This window comes from Molossus molossus, unplaced genomic scaffold (assembly GCF_014108415.1).
Source record: "Molossus molossus isolate mMolMol1 unplaced genomic scaffold, mMolMol1.p scaffold_m16_p_1, whole genome shotgun sequence".
Classification (NCBI taxonomy): Eukaryota; Metazoa; Chordata; class Mammalia; order Chiroptera; family Molossidae; genus Molossus; species Molossus molossus.
In genome coordinates this window covers 5131446-5146283 of record NW_023425344.1, presented here as the reverse complement: position 1 = coordinate 5146283, position 14838 = coordinate 5131446, and the positions used below count along the sequence as shown (strand labels likewise).

At 57.2% G+C, this 14838-nt stretch overlaps 1 protein-coding gene across 3 annotated transcripts in view; it reads right to left on the bottom strand.

Moving 5' to 3' along the window:
- Nucleotides 1-302: 302 nt before the first annotated feature.
- The window catches only part of STX18 (syntaxin 18), a 118853-nt gene continuing 104317 nt past the window's right edge, over nt 303-14838 (bottom strand). Inside the window, exons 8-11 of one of the 3 annotated variants that reach the window (XM_036274245.1) lie at nt 7857-7915; nt 6403-6472; nt 2363-2443; nt 1037-1628 (exon numbers count right to left, since the gene is read on the bottom strand). In XM_036274245.1, coding sequence (XP_036130138.1) covers nt 1533-1628; nt 2363-2443; nt 6403-6472; nt 7857-7915 — 306 coding nt within the window. In that variant the 3' untranslated portion in view covers nt 1037-1532. Of the gene's footprint in view, nt 1629-2362; nt 2444-6402; nt 6473-7856; nt 7916-14838 lie in introns of all 3 variants that reach the window. The other 2 variants (XM_036274255.1, XM_036274265.1) reach the window with 2 other exon arrangements.

Genomic DNA, 14838 nt, shown 5'->3' with positions numbered 1-14838 from the left:
TTGCAAATAAAACTGCTGCAGACCCGGCTGGGCACAAGGTCAAGTGCCCCCAGCATCGCTTAGCGCTCTGACACGGCCACGTGAAGGAGCCGTGGTTTAGCCGCTTTGCCGGGACTTTCTGGACGCTGTCAGAAATAAATCCACCCTGGATGACAAGGGTTTGGACTCCAGACAAATCGCATCTGCGGAATTGATCCTCCCAACCACCGTGCTGTTTGCAGGCCCAGTGCCCCACATGTAGAGCGCGCCCCTGCTTTGCTCAGAGCAAGCTGTACGCCCCCCCCCCCCCAGATGGCACCAGCACCATTGCCAGACGCACCTGGTGCGCGTGGTGGAGGACGGACGGGTGCCCCGTCCTGGTCAGGCTGCTCTCGAGTGCATGTGACTGAGTTGGAGCACGTGCGGTGAGGCCCTGGGCCCGGCTGCTGGTGGTCTGTCTGCTCCGTCACAACCCCACCGGCCCTTCTGTTGACCTCTATGGTGAATACATTTGCCCCAACGGCCCTATCGGCACGTCGGTGTCTAAATGTTGGCTGGGCGGGCAGGGGACGCGGTGCTGGCGAGCAAGGCGCCTTCAGCCTGACGCAGGCGCAGCTCTGGAAGACGCGGCAGGAAGCTGGCGGGGCAGCTGTGGCCCTCGCCAGGCCAATTCCGACATTTCAGCTCGGTCTTTGTGAGCAGATTGTTTCAACCTGGATCTCGACATTAAAGTTTATGTTTACAAAACTGCCAGCTAGAGAAAGAAGTGTGTAGGAGATGAATGGAACAGACACTCTCGTTCCCCGTGTTACTGGGTGTGGTTTCTGGTGGGCGTGTGGCTCCCCTGTGTCAGTAGATCGGAAATAAAGGCCGTAGTGCAAGACCTGTGGTGAACGGCATGGTGATCACGGCCAGCCCCTCGGAGCGCGCTTCTGAGGCACACGGTTTTCTCGCCGCGGGTGAGGGCAGCGGTGTGTGCACGCAGGAGTACGTGTGCACGCAGGAGTACGTGTGCAAAGGCCTCCTGCCCACCTGTCTGTACGCATGTTCCCGGGCCGAGGCACACCATGTTTTCTGCAGACACGTCCTTTATTGACTGTCAGTGCGTTCACATGAACCTGACATTTCTCTGCAAATAAGAACACGGGGTCCCTGTGGCTGCCCCGGGGTCCCACGTGCCATCACACGTAGGCATTCCCGTCCGTCTCCTCAGGGTCAGCAGCGCAGGCCCGAGCAGCAGGCCCAGTTCTCCTGGGCCTTCCCTGAACAGAAGCAGGACCGAGGCAGGACGCTGGGCCTCGGCGGGGGCGTGGAGACAGCTGTGCCCTCCGGGGACGACCTCCACAGCAGTCTCCAGGTAGACACAACGACACCCCCATTTCGTCCACCTTGCCTTGTGACCGCCACACAGACCACTTCCGATTTGTGTTGTTTTCTTTCCGCTACTAAATGGGCTTAAAACACCAGGTCTAGGTGTCCCTTGGTGGGGTGTGTCTCGGCCTCCCTCCCCCCAGGGGCTCCGTGGTGAACCTGGGCCACAGGCGAGCGGCCGGCTAGCTGCCGTACCAGTCGAGGAAGAGCAGGGAGAAGGAGCACATCACCAGGAAGAACAGCACCCACACTCGGAAGCCGGCGTTGTTCTTGATGGCCTGGGGACAGAGCGCAGTGTTCTGGGGGTCCCGGGGGCGGGGCCCTCCCCAGCTCTGACCGCTGCAGCCTCTGCTCACCCTGAACAGACAGCTCGTTACTAAGCAAAGCCAAGGAGTCGGTTTAAAGCCATGACAAGGGGGCGCCTCCCTCCCTGGCCAGCTATCACTCGGAGTCCAGCAGGACACCAGCGCCCGGGCCTCCGAGGGCCTCGCTGCCCGGGCTGGGCCCTGGTCTGTGATGGCAGTGGCCTCGGAACAGCTATCACCCGGAGTCCTGCAGGACACCGGCACCCGGGGCCTCCGAGGACCTCGCTGCCCGGGCTGGGTCCTGGTCTGTGATGGCAGTGGCCTCAGAACAGTCCCATGTCAGCCCAGACCCCAGGGCCACACTCAAATACAAGGGCGCCCAACCGTTGACTGGATTGGCCTTCACAGAGCCAGGACTCTGGCCCTTGGGGGTCCCACAGGTTTCTCCAGTGGCACCCACTGGGTTCAGGGGGCTGGTCAGACTGTTGCCGAGAGCACCCACGCTCCTTTGGAGGGAGGTGAGCCATTGCCTCTTGGCAACAGCGGCCCTGGGCTTGGCAGGGATGGCATGTGACCACCCAGCACACAGCGGCGAGATCAGCCCCGTGGGCTCGGCCCGAAAGGCTCTCGGGCAGCCCTGCCAGCAAGGCTGGTGCTACTGTCCAACTCAAGTGTCCCGCCCGGTCGGCTGGGGCCCGAGTACGCACCTCTCTGATGTCCTCGTTGCCCTCCTTGATGTTCTCAGTGGCCCCTACGACTAGCTGGTGGATGCTGTCAATTTCAGCTTCCTGGGGAAGAACAGGGCAGATGAGCGCACACCTGGTGCACACCGCAGCTGCCGCTCACGAAGGCCCAGGTTCGCACAGGAACTGGGATCCTCAGCACCGAGAGGTAGGGGGCACTCCCACTTCGCGAAGGAGGACCTGAAGGCTCAGGGAAGTTTAGTACATTGCCCAAAGTCACACAGCCACCTAGTGGCAGGACTAGGATTGGACCCCGGTGCCTGTGCCGCTCCACCCCCACCTGCCGCCTCCGTCCACCCGCCAATCAACCCCAGAGCTGCCGGCACAGCGGGCGCCACAGGCCAGGGCCACCCCAGGAGCACGCGCTTCCAGACACACCGCCAGCTCCAAACAAACGCACTGTGTCTTGCCACGTGTCTAAAAAAAGGCTAAAACTTAAAAATCAAATGGGATGCAGGATGTTTGCAAAACATTTACTCTAGATGCTCAGAAAGCTTCAGAAAGATGGTGCTGGTTTTCCATGGAGCACCTGCCACCGCCTGGGCACGGAGCACCTGCCACCGCCTGGCCACGGAGCACCAGCACCACCCAGGCAGCGCCAGGCGGGCCTGGAGCAGGCCTCCTTGCTCTAGGGGAGGAGAGTGTGTGAGCCAGAGAAGCGCGAGGGGAGGAGGGGACGGACAGAGCATGGGTTTGGGAGAAACCTGGCTGGCAGTGCGGCCAGCTGAGGGCAGCAGCCTCGCCCAGGTCCCGGCGGCGATCTGTGACGACACAAGACCCTCGAGTTTGGGAGGGGAGCCCGAGAGAAGTCAACGCAGACACCCTGCAACATCGATGAAAACAGCCAGACAGACCCGGCTTTCCTCAGATCCAGAAACTCAAGCAGCCAGGGCGGGAACCAGCCAGCGCGCTGCAGAGCCTGCGCGGGGCTGGAGCCGCCGGGGGTGTGGTGCAGGCGCAGGCCTGGGCCGCTGCCGGCGAGCAGTCCACCTCCTGGCGCAATGGCACGGCACTCTTCGGCAGCCGGGCCGAGGGCAGGGGTACAAGACACGGTGCAAAAAATGCAATGACTGTGACCTCTCTGGCCACCACGACCACACAGCACTCCTGCCACACAAGACACACTGGGACCCGAACAGCCACAGCAGTCTTGAACAAGAACACAGTGGGAGGGATCATAATACCGGGTAGCAGGTTATACTACAAAGCCACTGTAATCAAAACAGCCTGGTCCAGCCGCTGTGGCTCAGTGGTTGAGTGTCAACCCTGCACCAAGAGGCTGCTGGTTCAATTTCTGGTCAGGGCACATGCCCAGGTTGTGGGCCAAATCCTCAGTGGGAGGCATGCAGGAGGCGGCCAGTCGATGTTCTCTCTCATCAATGTTTCTGTCTCTCTCCCTCTCCCTTCCTTTCTTTCTAAAATCAATAAAGGAAAAAAAAAAAAACAAAAAAAAACCCCAGCCTGGTACTGGCACAAGAACAGGCAGATAGATCAATGGAACAGAACAGAGAATCCAGAAATAGACCCAAGACATTATGCTCAGTTAATATTTGACAAAGGGGGCAAGAGCATACAATGGAGTCAAGACAGCCTCTTTGATAAATGGTGCTGAGAAAATTGGACAGCTACATGCAAAAAAAATGAAGCTAGACTACCAACTTACACCATACACAAGAATAAACTCAAAATGGATAAAAGACTTAAATGTGACTTGTGAATCCATATATAATCCTGGAAGTAAACATAGGCAACAAAATTTCAGATACCACATGCAGCAGAATTTTCACTGATATAATGCCTAAGGCAAGAGAAACAAAGGAAAAATTGAACACATGGGACTACATCAAACTCAAAAGCTTCTGCACAGCAAAAAAAAAAACAAACAAAAAACAGCAACCATCAAAATGGAAAGGGAATCCACTATATGGGAGACCATAATTACCAACAATACATCAGATAAGGGGTTAATTTCCAAAATATAGAGAGTACTCGCACAACTCAACAAAAGGAAGACAAAGAACTCAATTAAAAAAATGTGCAGAGGACCTAAATAGACACCTCTCCAAACAGGACAAATAGCCAAGAGACATACGAAAAAATGCTCAACATCACTAATCATCAGAGAGATGCAAATTAAAACAACAATGAGGTATCACCTCACACCTGTCAGAATGGCTGCCATCAACAAATCATCAAACAACAAGTGTTGGCGATGGTGTGGAGAAAAGGGGACTCTAGTACACTGCTGGTGGGAATGCAGACTGGTGCAGCCACTGTGGAAAACAATATGGTGTTACCTCAAAAAGTTAAAAATTGAACTTCCATTTCACCCAGTGATCCCACTTCTAAGACTATACCCTAAGAAGCCTGAAACACCAATCAGAAAGAATATATGTACCCCTATGTTCATAGCAGCACTATTTACAATAGCTAAGATCTGGAAACAGCCCAAGTGTCCATCAGTAGATGAATGGATAAAAAGCAGTGGTACATGTACACAATGGAGTACTATGCAGCTGTAAGAAAGAAAGATCTCTTATCCTTTGAGATGACCTAGAGGGACTGGAGAGTATTATGCTAAGCGAAACAAGCCAAGCAGAGAAAGACAAATATCACATGATCTCACTTATTTATGAAATATAATGAACAAAACAAGCTGATGAACAAAATAGACCCAGAGACATAGAAGTAGGGTTCAGACTGACAGACCTCAGAAGAGGGGGTCAGTAGGGAGGGAAGAAATAAACCACAGAACTTATATGCATGTACGCATAACCATGGACATAGACAACAATGCTGGGGATGGGGCAGGGGCGACTGGGAGGAGGGTGTCAATGGGGGGAAAAGGAGAAACGTGTTACAAAAATAAATTAAAAAATTAAAAATTAAATAAATTCAAGAGTGGGGGAAAAAAAAAAGCCACACTGGGGTCGAGTCCCCTTTGCCGGCGGCTACCAGCTGCGCCAGGAAACCAGTACGTGGCCCAGGGCTGCTGCAGCCACCCTAAGAGCAGTGGCTCCCTGCACTGGGCCAGGAGTTCCAGGCAGGCCCTCTCCACCGGCTCCGCGAGGCAGGGCATCAGCCCGTTTGCAGAGGGGACGGCTCTCGAGCGCCCAGGTCACAGGAGGTGATGGCGAGCCCAGGTGGGAGCCACTCGCCGCTCAGGGCTCACGGCTCATCGCACCCGGCCTCCAAGCTCCACCAGGCTGCGGTGCCTCTAAGCCGTGAGCCGAGAGGCGGGCACCTGAGCACACGTGTTGCAAGCACCGTTTTGGGTGCCGGGTGGCTGGACTGAGGACGTCAGGCTCCCAGGGAAGGCCTGGCCACGCCAGCTGCGCTGCTCCTTCCACGAGCTCACAAGGTGCTCGGATGGGCCTGAAGCCCCACGCTGCACACTTCAGAACCAACTCGTGACCCGGCTGGCTGGGTGGCTTAGGGGAGGTTCTGTGAGTGGACTGTCCCAAGCCCACTAGCCCACTTTAACACAGTGGAGAAAAATGATTTTGTCTTTTGAACCCTTCCACGGTCTGTGGAGGCTGCAACAAAAGGGCAAGTTTAGCAGGTCTGTGAGGTCGCCAGTTGCAGGCTGCAAGGAGCTCCAAACTGCAGGCGGGGAGGTGGGAACCCCCCACGAGAACCATGGTTCCTGGAGGGCTGCACACTTGAGCCCAGGCGGGGCCCTTGCGTCGCTGCTGACGGAAGCGACTACAGTGCAACATAGCTTGGTGCGGCCGACGCCTTCCCCGGGTCGCTGCTGAGCTTCCAGCAAGGGCCAGGCCGTTTTCCAGGTGGAACTAGCTCCGAGAGGTCACCTGCTGACTGAGGGCCTGCGGGGCCACGGCCCATGCTCCTCCTCCTCCTGGCCCCGGCCGCGAAGCCTGCAATGCACGCTGGCCGACAGCACCAGCCTCGGGCACACGGCTCCACAGGCCGCTTCAGAGGGGCCCACGGTCTCCGTGCATTCCTCTTTTAAGCTAAAACAAAGCAACTATTATTTTTCTTACCTGTTGTAAAACCTTTTCTGTGAATATTTCTTGGAGTCTGGAAATTTCAACCACTTTCCCTTCGATTTGCCTTCATTAAAATAAAAGAGATTATTACATGCTTACTATTAGTATTTGGGGATCTTACAGGAATGACACACATTTCTAAAGAAGTCTCTTAAGTGAAGGTGTAAGAGCAGGAGGGGACCCCACGTCGTCAGTGGCAGCAGGAGGGGACCCCACGTCGTCAGTGGCAGCAGGAGGGGACCCCACGTCGTCAGTGACAGCAGGAGGGGACCCCATGTCGTCAGTGACAGCGGGAGGGGACGACAAGCTCAGGAGGAGACGGGCAGTCCCCTTGAATGTCCCAGCCTAGTGGGATGCACTGGACCCATGTCAGAAAACCAGCCCTCCCGTGTAGCTGACCCAGTGCCCTGCCTCTGGGTCAGTGCGTGGGGCCAGGGGCACATGGCTGCGCCCCAGTTACAGAAAGCAGAGCCTCTCAGGCCTGTGCCTAGACTCGTAACCACAGACACATGGAGCGGTGTGGTGTCAGAAAACATCAGAATCGGCTGAGAACCCCACTCTGCTCCTGCTCAGGAGGCTGAGGGACAGGGGACCCGACCACTCGACCTGCCCCAGCTGAAAGCACCGCACCTGGGGCCAGGGCTCCCCGAGTCAAGGCAGCGGCGAGGCCGTGAGCTAGGCTGTGAGTGTCTAGACAGGGCGCTGGGGTGGACCACTCTCCCTGCGCGGCAGGGGCAGGGGCAGCAGGGCGAGGCTGTGGGCAGCGAGCTGAGCTCCCAGCCCAGGTGGAGGCAGAGATGTCCGTGGTTATGTCACGGGCCTCCTCCCAGACAGCTGAGGGACAGGAGAGACTGACAAGGACAGCGAGGTGGAACCGAGTTGAGGAGGCCCACCTGGGGGGGACGGCTGGGGGAGCGGGGCCGCTGTTAGCGGACATGTACACCGTCTCCAGGTGGTGTGGATGCAACATCAGGACTCATTTCTTTTGGGACGTGCCCACACCACCAGGGTTCCCGGCCTTCCTCTCGAAATGCTGCAGGCTCCCAGGGAAACAGGCCCTGGAGTCTCAGCAGGGGGCCACTGCCTTCTGTGTTGAGGACTCCGTGAGGGGCGCACACAGCCCCCGAGAGCCGTCTGCAGGCACTGGCTGCCCTGTCAGCCGTCCAGTCCCTCACAGGCCTGTTTCACCTCCGAGGAGCTGAGCTGTGGTGAAGTGCTGGGTGTGACTTGCAGTCGCGAGTGGACCCTCGGAATGGAATGGCTAGCGCCCGGGAACCCTGAGCAGCAGGCCCACAGGCCGAGGGGAGCAGGACCCCCGCGGGGCACAGGGGCTGCATTCTGCCCAGGAGTGAACGTGGATGCCTGGGCACCACAGGAAGTGAAGTCAGTCCCTTTGCTGGAGAAGCTGCGCACCGGGTCATGAGCTCACAAAGGAACTGCACACATACCTCACTTCATCAAACAGGCTGTTCATCTCACCAATGAGGCGCTGGTTTTCTTGTTCAAACTGTAGAAACAGACAGTGAAAATGAAGTCATTGAACTCGAGTCTCAAAAGTGACCCAGCCAAAGGCAGGTGTGCAGCATGGTGCCCGCAGAGGCCTCGGGCCCGCCCTCCAGAGGCAGGTGTGCAGCATGGTGCCCGCAGAGGCCTCGGGCCCGCCCTCCAGAGGCAGGTGTGCAGCATGGTGCCTGCAGAGGCCTCGGGCCCGCCCCTCCAGAGGCAGGTGTGCAGCATGGTGCCCGCAGAGGCCTCGGGCCCGCCCTCCAGAGGCAGGTGTGCAGCATGGTGCCTGCAGAGGCCTCGGGCCCGCCCTCCAGAGGCAGGTGTGCAGCATGGTGCCTGCAGAGGCCTCGGGCCCGCCCTCCAGAGGCAGGTGTGCAGCATGGTGCCTGCAGAGGCCTCGGGCCCGCCCTCCAGAGGCAGGTGTGCAGCATGGTGCCCGCAGAGGCCTCGGGCCCGCCCTCCAGAGGCAGGTGTGCAGCATGGTGCCCGCAGAGGCCTCGGGCCCGCCCTCCAGAGGCAGGTGTGCAGCATGGTGCCCGCAGAGGCCTCGGGCCCGCCCTCCAGAGGCAGGTGTGCAGCATGGTGCCTGCAGAGGCCTCGGGCCCCGCCCTCCAGAGGCAGGTGTGCAGCCTGGTGCCTGCAGAGGCCTCGGGCCCGCCCTCCAGAGGCAGTGTGCACGCATGGTGCCCGCAGAGGCCTCGGGCCCGCCCTCCAGAGGCAGGTGTGCAGCATGGTGCCTGCAGAGGCCTCGGGCCCGCCCTCCAGAGGCAGGTGTGCAGCATGGTGCCCGCAGAGGCCTCGGGCCCGCCCTCCAGAGGCACCACTGAGGGACTCCGGTGTGGGACGACATGGCACCCTGGAGACCTGAGGTCTGTGCAGACGCCCCGGTTGGGGAGAAAAGGAAGTCGCACCAGCAGGGTGGGCTGCCTGGGGCTCAGCCTCTCCATTCCACGTGTCTGAGCTCAAGTGCGCGAGCTGCCTGACTGCAGGGACTGTGAGGACGGAGGAGGCGGTCAGCCTGGCGTCCCACGTGCGCGCTCTCCTCTGGGCTCCCGCGGGCCCCTGCGCCTCTGGGACGCCACTGGAAGTGGAGCAGGGAGGTCGAGCGGCTTTGCAGAGAGCAAGGAGAGTGGCACAGCTGCCCTGGGACGCAGCCTGATTTCAGAGCCATGCCCTTGGCCGAGCCACCAGGACAGGGACGAGGAAGCTGCTTCCTGGTGCGCAGGCTGGGTGAGAACTGCCACCTGGACAAGGCCCCCAGGGAGCCGTCAGCTGTGACTCAGCAGACAGCTGCCCTCCAGGCCAGGGTTGCTTTGACACAGCCGCACCAAAGCATGGAGCACGTGGAGCCGGCCACGGAGTGGGTCCAGGAGGACCCCGTCCTCTCCAGCACCCCGACAGCCCTGCCCTCACTCGGCTCCCCAAGTGCGCAGGCAGCCGCAGGCACTCCAGCCTCCTCTCCGGTCCCACAGGCCCAGCTCAGATGCCACCTTCTGCTCGACACCATCCTGCGCCCCGAGCTCGAAGCTATTTCTCATTTTCTAACCTGGGCCCAGCATCTCTGAAAACCTCCCACACAAGGGGCCACGCTCTGCGTTGTACTCAGCCGTGCACGTCCGGGACTCCCGCGACTGTGAGGTCGAGGGTGGGCGCCTCCTCGGAGGACTCTGGGAAAGCACCCGTCTCACGAGGACGAAAGCTGCAGCCACCCCACAGCCTTCGGGGACACGCTGTGTCAGGCACGGGGTCAGGACAGGGAGGCACGTCCTGGCTCTCCAGCAGCTTTGCAGTCTGGCTCGTGACCCCTGCTCAGAGCACCAGTGGGGGTTCACGGCTCCCCAATGCGTGAGGAGCCCCAGCCCATGCTCTCTTCCCTCGCCCGTCCCCGCACTCCATGGCTGCCTCGCTCACCCCACGCAGTAGAGGCTCGGAGAGGCACCCCTTCCTCTGGGCACGGCCTCCACCCTGACAGCCCTCTCCCCCAGCACCTCCCCCAGGCCCTCGGGCGCCTTTCCTTCCTGCTTCACCCGACATGCTTGCCGTGCTCACTCCTTCCTGTGGTCTCAGTCCCACCGTCTTCTCCTTCACCCTGCCCTCCACTCCTTGGTCCCAATGACCTACAAAGCCAGTCAGGTCACCCTGCAGCTCAGGTCTGAGGTGCTCTGTCCTTGGTCCGCGGTCTCCCGAGACCCCCGCCTCCCCTCTACACGCTGGCTGTCCGCACGCATGGACTATGCCCTGGCGAGGGAACTCCAGCGGGGCCCTCAGCGGGCACAGGCCGCCTCTTCGTGGTCACACACAGCAGGGCACACTTACCCCTGCACCCCTCCCTAGCAAGCTCCCCTGTGCCTGCCTCACACTTGCTCAGACCTGTCTTCCCTCCTGGGGCTGCTGACGTTTCTTCTCTGGACCCTGATCCCAGCACAAGGCCCGACAGGTCTCAGTCCTGGCGGCTCAACAATGACAGGCCCCCTGGCAGCCCAGACCCCTGGGGCAGGAAGTGGGTGGGCTGGTCATGCTTCAGGAGGGCAGCAGGGCCGGGCAGCCCCTGCGGGGCCACCCCAAGCTGACACAGACTGCAACAGCCCTTCTAATTGGGCGTCAAACATAGGCCATTTAAGAGAATAAAAATTTCACTTTTAAGTTTGAAAGGATCAGCTGTTCATTTTCAAAGTTACTGAAGAGTCCAGTATTTACGGAAAAATACGATTACTTCAGCATGTCGGTGCTAATTCACTTCGGCCGAGCCTCTTGGCTCGATATGCAGGCGATTCTGTTTTGGGCAAGGGCCTCTCCTTGAGTTTTTCTAATGACAAAACATGGCCCTGCCCTTTAAACCCTCAGTCCTTCCGTGCTTTTAGACTTCCCTAGACAAAATTAACTAGGGGCTTGAGGGGATTTGTTGCTGGAATGTTCCCTGGGAACAAAGCCTTTTTGTTTCTTCCCAACTTAGGGGCCTGGGGCACCCCCTGCACTCCCCTCCAGGCCTCGGTCACTGCTCCTCCCATGGCTCCTGTCAGCAGCATCAGGAGTGGGGCCAAATTCTGGCTGATCTCCTTCCTGCTCACGGTTCCTGATGCTGCCTGAGAAGCAGCAGTCCCTGGAGGGAGGGGAGAAACCAGTCCTCGGGGGTCGGGACTGACAGGACTGGCCCAGCTGGTGTGGCTCGGAGGACCGAGCATCATCCCAGGGAATGAGGGTCCCTTTGCCCCTCCCGGGCAGGGCAAACGCCCAGGTTGCAGGCTCGATCCCCAGTAGGGGGTGTGCAGGAGGCAGTCAATTGAAGCGTCTGCACAGCAAAAGAAACCACCATCAACACGGAAAGGGATCCCACCATACAGAAGACCATAATCGCCAATGATGCATCAGATAAGGGGTTAATTTCCAAAATACATAGAGTACTCACACAACTTAGCAAATTAAAAAATGGGCAGAGGACCTAAACAGACACCTCTCCAAACAGGACATACAAATGGCCAAGAGACATATGAAGAAATGCTCAACATCACTAATCATCAGAGATGCAAATTAAAACAACAATGAGGTATCACCTCACACCTGTCAGAATGGCCGCCATCAACAAATCATCAAACAACAAGTGTCGGCAAAGGTGTGGAGAAAAGGGGACTCTAGTGCACTGCTGGTGGGAATGCAGACTGGTGCAGCCACTGTGGAAAACAATATGGTGTTACCTCAAAAAGTTAAAAATTGAACTGCCATTTGACCCAGTGATCCCACTTCTAGGAATATACCCTAAGAAACCCGAAACACCAATCAGAAAGAATATATGTAGCCCTATGTTCATAGCAGCACTATTTACAATAGCTAAGATCTGGAAACAACCCAAGTGTCCATCAGTAGATGAGTGGATAAAAAAGCTGTGGTACATGTACACAATGGAGTACTATGCAGCTGTAAGAAAGAAAGATCTCTTACCCTTTGAGATGGCATGGAAGGATCTGGAGAATATTATGCTAAGCAAAACAAACCAAGCAGAGAAAGACAAATATCACGTGATCTCACTTATTTGTGAAATATAATGAACTAAACAAACCGATGAACAAAATTAATCCAGCGACACAAAGGTGGGGTACAGACTGACAAGCCTCAGAAAAGGGGGGGTTTGGGGAGGGAAGAGATAAACCACAGAACTTACATGCATGTATACATGAACAATGAACATAGGCAACAAAACTGGGGGGGAAGGGGAGGAGGGTGTCAATGGGTGAAAAATGAGAAACATCTGTAACAAAAACAAATTAATAAATAAAATTAAATTGAAGAAAAGAATGATAGGCCTGGAGAGCTTGCCAGGGCCGGGAGCTTCGTGGGGAGGGGCCTGCACTCCAGGGGCCGCAGTGAAATCGCAGTAAAAGAACAGAACCTGCCCCCTCAGCCGAGTGCAAGGCAGCCGCTTAGTGAGACCTGGGCTCGGGCTGAGCACCCGACAGCACCCACTGCCATCAGGTTCCAGATGGCTTCCAACATCTCCGCACAAACCTGCACCCCTCGCTTCTTGTCTGCTGAGCAGTGCAGGGAGCAGCCAGATGGCGGGGCCTCGTGGGAACTCCTTGGGTGCCCCTGGACCAGCCACTGGCCTTCTATGTGGCCTGTCGGTTTCTCTGTGTGAACAGATGTGATGATTCTTACTCTTCCCCGCCTGGTCCTGAGGCGGGGAGGGATGGCTCCTTCACCTTCTAAGCTGTGACTGGGCAGGCAACCTAACCTCTCTGTGCCTCTGTCTTCAACACTAAAGCAGGGATAATAATAGCACTTAATAGCATCATTATGAGGAAGACATGTGCAACTTACATGCACGTTAAGTTGTGACCCAAGTGCATGGCACACAGTAAGCCCTCACTATAGGTTGTCATTTACTCTCTCTGGGAGTCGGATTCCAGAGATGCAAAATGAGCCATTAAGTGTTCTGAAGGCCCCTTCCACTTCTCTGGTTTCAAATTCCAGAGGGCCATGTGAGTCCTGGTACGCCACTCTCTCGGGCACAAGAAACACGCACAAGCCTCATCTTCTGGAGCCCCGGGCAGCTGCAGCAGCTGGTGTCTCCCCAGACAGACAGGGATTCACCAGGTGCAGTGCTGAAGGAGGCCCCGTCTCCAGGTCAGCAACAGGGACAGCGGCACCTACAGGCACTGGGAAGACAAACCTGCCACACCTAGACCCTGGATCACTCCATCTGCCGTGGATCACTGAGAGGGGCGGAGAGGTCTAGAAGGCGGGTAGGGTGGGCGAGCAGGCCCTACAAGCGTGCCAGCAGCCAGCTGCTGTTGTGGGCTCCCTGCCCCAGCCACACTGGCAGGCAGGCATCAGGCCCAAGTGCCCAGGACTAGGGAGCTTTCTGTACAATGGGGCGGCATCAGTGACCAGCACATGGATGGCCTAAGTTAATGAACGCTGAAGTGCTCAGAACGTGCCTGACTCACGGTGTGTGTTCCACAAGTGTTAGGCCTTATTATTCAACTGCTTTATTAGTTAGAAGTCAGGGCTCGGCAAAAGGGTTTATAATCTGGTGTAAAGGATACAAATCCACATTGTAAATACACTGTTACAGAAATCCTTTTCTAATCTAATCCTCCTTACTACAGTTTTAAAAAGAAAATCACTCCTACAAAGGCCTTTGAGTGTACAATGGGCCAGAAGTATCTGCACCGGGAAGAGCCAAGAGCAGCTAATGAGCAGAAGACTGGGAGCCCTGGCTCAGCCCGGGAAGCCGGCTGCCCTGTCAGAAGCCGTGGCCAGGCCCTCTGGGCTCTCCCACATGTGCTATTTCTGGGCCAAACACCTTCACACTTGTGGCTCTGTGACCCTAACCATGATCCCCACCCTGTATTCCTGGACCCTCCTCAGGGTCTGGGCTCCAGCTCTCACCCACGTGGTGCCCAGACTCTGCCAACGATTCCTGTGTTCTCCATGTGTGTGCTGAATCTGGCCACGGAGCACAGGCCCTGCCAGCCGGTCACCTGGGGCTCCTAGGCCCACCTCAGGGGACACCTTTCAAGCAGAGTGAGAGCAGCAGTCACATTCACGCACGTAGACGTCACCCCAAGGAACACATCGACAGACGCGAGCTGGTGTCTCTCGAGGCCCGTGAAAGGGACGCGGGCCCAGAAAGGGGGGCTTTCTGTTAGAACATCAGAACGCAATCTGTTGCTCAGCCTGACCGCACCACACCTGCTCGGGTCAACCGAAGGCATCAGCATTCCTGCATCATGGGTTACAAATTTACTGTGGAAATCACACAATACTCTGCAACCACTTTGGAACGTGTAACAACTGCTCCTATGGGGAAAATAATGAATTAAATGCTATTAGAGTGTTTAACTCATTCCGAGGAAAACTCCCAAAACAGCGATTATGAGTTATGACCACAATTTGCCACAACACTTTCCAATCTAAAACCAACACTAGTATTTCTCTCTTCCTTTTCAGAATTAAGCCTTTAAAATAAGACTTGGGTCAGACAGACTGTAAGATATGGTACTGAGGTATTTTTCCTAGTGAAGACAGACGCCAACTGAACATTGAATGGCTTATCCCAGAGGACTGACCACCACGGCCTCTGCTCGGTCCATCTGCAGGAACAACACAGTCGGGCGTCTGGCTGGATCTGAATGCTGTAGCCAGGGACCCACCAGGCAGGCTCCGCACTCCTGGGAGTGGCTGGGGGAGCTGCACACAATGACTCATGGGGGCAGGACAACAAGATGCTGCATCAAGGCGTCCAGGGAAGAGCCCGAGCAGACGGACATTGGTTTGTCACGTGCGTCAGCTGAGCCACATCCGCACACGGGGGAACGCAGCCGAGCTTGGCCAGCCACCACCTTTCTGCGCGAGGAGCCAGCGTGCGCGAGCGGAGCAGCCGTGGAGCAGCCGTGGAGCAGCGTGTGCCCACACTCTGCTGCGTGT